Here is a 5,220-nt window from a genome sequence, read left to right as displayed (position 1 = left end):
AGATTCTCCTACTTGAAAGAAAGGACGCTCTTGTCATGTGGGAAATTGCAGCCCTCCCACAGGTAGAGCGGCTGCTGGCAGTCCCAGATCCTAACTCCTTGCTTAGCAGCCCAGAGAGAGTTCACCTAGAGTCATGCATCAGGCAATTCTTCTTGTCTTTACAGTGTCTTTCATATTTTCTGCTGTTTCCTGTGTGTCACCAGGGCTGCTTCACAACTAGCTTTCATCCAAGTCTAATCATTGTCCTATAACAAGTTGGGCAGCAGTTATCTCCCACAGGAATGGTGAGAGAAAGCTGAAGATTGGCAAACCTCTGCCCTTCGAAGTGGACTGAACAACAATTCAGGAATAATCAAAGCCCAGGTCCTCATGAACCATTGCTGTCTAGCCATTTGATGGCATGAATTTGACCATTTGCTGGTTATGTGCTCACAGAAAGTCTAAATCCAGAAATCACTATCTTCCATTCTTTGAGCATTTGATTGCACTACATTAATAACTGGGATTAACAGAAAAAAAAAGCAAGTTAAATTTGGTAATGATAGTGTCCTTGCTGAGAAGATCAAAAAAGATAAAAGATAAACTAAATGAAAGATCAAGGATTATGATTAGTCTCACTCTTAAAAAATTTTTCTGAAGAAACACAATTCCTATTCAATCTGCTTTTTATGGGGAGAGAGACTGAGAAACTTCCCTTACCCCCACTCATGGTATTTCTTTAAAAGAAGCCTAACTGGATGGGATACATTAAGAGTTCACCAACACATCCTAATTTATTTTCAAAATGCTATTTTCTGATTAGGGCCCCCTTCCTGTCCTTTCCTTCCATGTACTACTTCCCGCAGAAAACTGGTAAGTTATAAAAAAGTAATAAGAAAGGAAATCTGCACACAGCTCCTTGTTTATGTTAACAAGGGTTCATACTCCACTGGGTTCCTCAACGTAACTTCACTAATCCAGGATTCTCTTGCCTAAGAAGATAAAAATGGGAAATAACTCTTATTCATTCCAGGAACTACCTACAAGACCCATCAACTCTTCAATAAAAAGTACCAAGTGACATTTTTCAACCTCATGCCTCTTTGAACCATCTGTCTTAAAATTCTTGCCTCACCACATTCACTAAACCCAAACCATTCTATTATGATTGTTAATCCTAACTACACCTGTACTCCCCTGACATTTGTAGACCTGCTCTACACCAACTTCAAAATCTGAATAAATATCTGTCCTGCCCTGCCACCTGCAAGACTCTACTAAGGCTCAGTCCGGGTAGTGCTCTCCCTTACAGTGTTATGCAATAAAGTCACCTTCACTCAGCAAACTGGTTGATATTTGGGAAGTACAGTATATGAAGAGCATAGTCACCATTGCTGTACACCATCTGAGAGTGGACTGAGCATGACAGAAGTCCCAGAAACATAGAAGGAAATGATTAATCAAAGCATGTAAAAAATAGTAAATACTGGGGCGCCTGGGTGGCTCAGTTGGTTAAGCGGCTGCCTTCAGCTCAGGTCATGATCCCAGGGTCCTGGGATCAAGCCCCACATTGGGCTCCCTGCTCATCAGAGAGCCTGCTTCTCCCTCTCCCTCTGCCTGCCACTCTGCCTACTTGTGCTCTCTCTGTCAACTAAATAAATAAAATCTTTAAAAAATAAATAGTAAATACTTAATAACCATTTCTGTCACGTTGTTCTGAGAAACAGTCTTCCCAAAGGGTACCTGGGGCTGTCTGTCTCCAAAGTTTCTGGATGCATAGGAAAGACTGGGTGGGAGAAAAAAAAAAAAAAAAAAAACACTCTTCAAGCCCCGTTTGTCGTCCTCGGGAGACCCTGTGGTTCTGAGTCTCAGTGGCAACCTATCACAAACCTCAATGCACATTTCACGTGCCTCAATCAGTGCTCATGCCTGTTGCTGTGCGTGTCAGTTGCTGCACATGCGCTTTGCTGTCTGTGTTCGGCGAGCAGAGCTGAGGTGGAGGCTGTCCCGTTCCTTCCGTCTTGACTCTTTCTGTCTGAGACGCTACTGGTAGATCCACAAATCAGTTTTTCCAGGAATCTAAGTGTGAGTGACTGTAAAGAGGGTGCTATTGGGCCTCAGGCATATCCAGGTGGCACAGTTGGTGGCTTCCAAGAAGGAAGGTTCTGGAGGTCGTCATCCTTCTCACAGGCGTTGTGACCATCATGGCCCACGTTATTGGGCGAGGTGGCGGGGGGCAGGGGAGACAAGGGAGAAACGTGGGCTACGGAGGTAACAGGTCAGATAAAGATGGGGGTGCGCCTTGGGGTTATTATTTGAGGTGTCTGAGTCCCGGAAGTACCTGGAACTGCCGGCAGAGCGCAGAAGCTGGATTCCTCACGGGGGCCATGGGCAGGGAGCCTGTCATGTGGGAAATAAAAAAGGGTCTAGAAACGGGAAATGTTTTAGGGTTGTAACTGCCTCTCCGAGACTTGTGGTGCATCGTGCAAAGTGCAAGGGAGGATCAGACCCTTTAGTCGATGTTGGAACTAAACATCTCTGCCCTTGTAGTGTGAAAACAGCCATATATTCTGGGACTTACTTTGAAAGTATTTTTGGGGCGCCTGCGTGGCTCAGTCGGTTAAGCGTCTGCCTTCAGCTCAGGTCATGATCCCAGGTCCTAGGATCGAGCCCCGCATGGGGCTCCCTGCTGGGTGGGGAGCCTGCTTCTCCCTCTCCCTCTGTTGCTCCCCCTGCTTGTGCTTGGCGTGTGTGCTCTCTCTCTCTCTCTTTCTCTCTCAAATAAGCCCCGCATGGGGCTCCCTGCTGGGTGGGGGAGCCTGCTTCTCCGATCCCCCTGCTTGTGCTTGGTGCGTGCTCTCTCTGTGCAATAAATACATCTTTTTTTTTAAATAAAGTATTTTTGAAGTTAAAAAGAAATTAAAAGAAAACATTTAGCCATGGTAGTGGTATAGCTATTCTCTTAAATACATTTTCCAAATACCAATATTCTACTTTCAGGGTGAAATATGAGTGGGCGTGTAAAATCAAGATTCCAATCTAAACAAAGAAGAAATGATCAAAAGTCTTCCCAGGGAATTAATCCTGTGGTTGTGAGTACTTTAATATTTGATGCTTTCTATTACCAGAAATTTATTTTTCTGAAAATTTTGTTGAACTACTATGGATACAGTAATAAGTTTTCTCTGGTGATAATGGGAGGGAAACACTGATCCAGGAGAATTCCATTCTGGTGTTGCCTGTGGAAATACACCCTGGGACTTCTTTCCCATTTTTTTTAACAGCAAATTGCACACATCTATCCCAGTATAATTTAAAATAGCCTCCAAAGTCCTTGTTGGTATTTCTTCTTGAGTCGTCAGTGTATGGGAAGAGTAACTTCATTAAGAATAAGTTTATAGAATCTGATTTTTAAAATGCCTTTATACTTATTTATGACTAGATATATCTATGTATTGTATGATTCATATTGTTGGCAAGTATTAACAAAGCTTTTTATTTGCACACGTGTGTGTCCGCACACACACCCCTAGGCCCAGCAGTGCACTGATGAGCAACTGAAACAAAAGGAGGCACCACCTGAGAGTCAGGATCAAGGGAAGGAAGATAAAGGAGCACTTGTGTTTCAAGGTGAAAGGAAGGGGAAGAATGCTTAAGGGGGGAGGGGGTATATGTGGGCATCATGCATTATGACATACCATAACAGGAGGAAGGAAGACAGAGATTATCTCAAACCTTTCCTGAAAATAGGCTGAAAACGTGAAGAGACTATACTTTGCAACTTTGTGCAGTCCTTCACTATAATGAATTTGCTCTTTTCCTACAAGATTGATTTTTTCTTTTGCTTGAAAATACAGACCTTGCCAAAGCAGAGGAAACTGTGTTTAGTTATAACTACAAAAATTGCACATTATTTCAGTAGCTTAATTTGTTTTCCTCAGAACGTTGTTGTGTGACCTTTTTAGTCATTGCATTGAAAGTGTAAGCGACTTAAAAAAAAGTGTAAGCAACTTTTTTTTTTTAAAGATTTTATTTATTTATTTGAGACAGAGAGAATGAGAGACAGAGAGCATGAGAGGGAGGAGGGTCAGAGGGAGAAGCAGACTCCCTGCCGAGCAGGGAGCCCGATGCGGGACTCGATCCTGGAACTCCAGGATCATGACCTGAGCGCAAGGCAGTCGCTTAACCAACTGAGCCACCCAGGCGCCCAGTGTAAGCAACTTTTAACAGCATGGGCCGAGTGCCAAGTCAACATATAACACCTGGAATAAGAGCCTATTTGCATAGGGATGGTAGTCTCATTTTATGAGAAAACAGGCTCAGGGATCATGGTTTGCACTTCACTCATGGAAGCATAATTCATATTTCATTCCAAGGCTTATGTTCTTCTTACCATCTACACTGTATGAAAAGTGAATGAAATCTTGCCATTTGCAATGACGTGGATGGAGCTAGAGTGTATTATGCTAAGCGAAATAAGTCAGTCAGAGAAAGACAAATACCATATGATTTCACTCATGTGGAATTTAAGAAACAAAAAGATGAGCAGAGAGAGAAAAAAAAGAGAGGAAACCAAGAAACAGACTCTTAACTATAGAGAACAAACTGTGGGTTACTGGAGGGGAGCTGGGCGGGGGATGGGGAGGATGGGATGGGTTAAACAGGTGATGGGTCTTAAGGAGGGCATTTGTTGTGATGAGCACTGGATGTTGTATGTAAGTGATGAATCACTAAATTCTACACCTGAAACTAATATTACACTGTATGTTAACTGGAATTTAAATACAAACTTTAAGAAAAAAAATAAAAACAAACAAAAGTGAATGGTTTTATATAAAATGCTTAATACTCAAATGTGTCTCTACTGTAAAGTAGCTCAGTCCTGGCCCAGGAATAAATGCAGTTCAGTGGAGCAGGAGAGAGACTCCAGAAAAGAGCTCAATAAGTGAGAGCCACTATTTCCTTTTATTGATAGTTTGATCTGGTAAGCTTGGTAATAGCTGGATAATTTAGAATACTGGCATATAGCTAAATATATTAGTATGATTTTTAAAGCAGCTTTAAAAGATGTTTAAATACTTCTATGATTAGGAAAATCAGAAGTACCTTAAAATTACCATACAACCAAAAACTGTTTCTTCTAAATATAGTATTTTTACCAAAAAGTTATAGTCAATTATTTACATAATTTAGGCCATGGATTATTTTAGCAATTCATTGTTAAGAGGTTTCCACAACATG

The 5,220-nt window shown here is 41.8% G+C and overlaps 1 protein-coding gene across 1 annotated transcript in view; it reads left to right on the top strand.

Annotated features, from left to right (window-relative positions):
- The first annotated feature begins 1,953 nt into the window (after window positions 1-1,953).
- Window positions 1,954-5,220, top strand: part of LOC115937438 (P antigen family member 3-like) — a 7,637-nt gene continuing 4,370 nt past the window's right edge. Inside the window, exons 1-3 of the mRNA XM_031019413.1 lie at window positions 1,954-2,064; window positions 2,980-3,071; window positions 3,513-3,609. Coding sequence (XP_030875273.1) covers window positions 2,988-3,071; window positions 3,513-3,609 — 181 coding nt within the window. The 5' untranslated portion in view covers window positions 1,954-2,064; window positions 2,980-2,987. The remainder of the gene's footprint in view (window positions 2,065-2,979; window positions 3,072-3,512; window positions 3,610-5,220) is intronic.

This window comes from Leptonychotes weddellii, chromosome X, assembly GCF_054177405.1.
Source record: "Leptonychotes weddellii isolate Sample4059 chromosome X, ASM5417740v2, whole genome shotgun sequence".
In the NCBI taxonomy this organism is placed as follows: domain Eukaryota; kingdom Metazoa; phylum Chordata; class Mammalia; order Carnivora; family Phocidae; genus Leptonychotes; species Leptonychotes weddellii.
The sequence above is the reverse complement of the archived record's forward strand: the minus strand, read 5'-3'. Positions and strand labels throughout refer to the sequence as shown.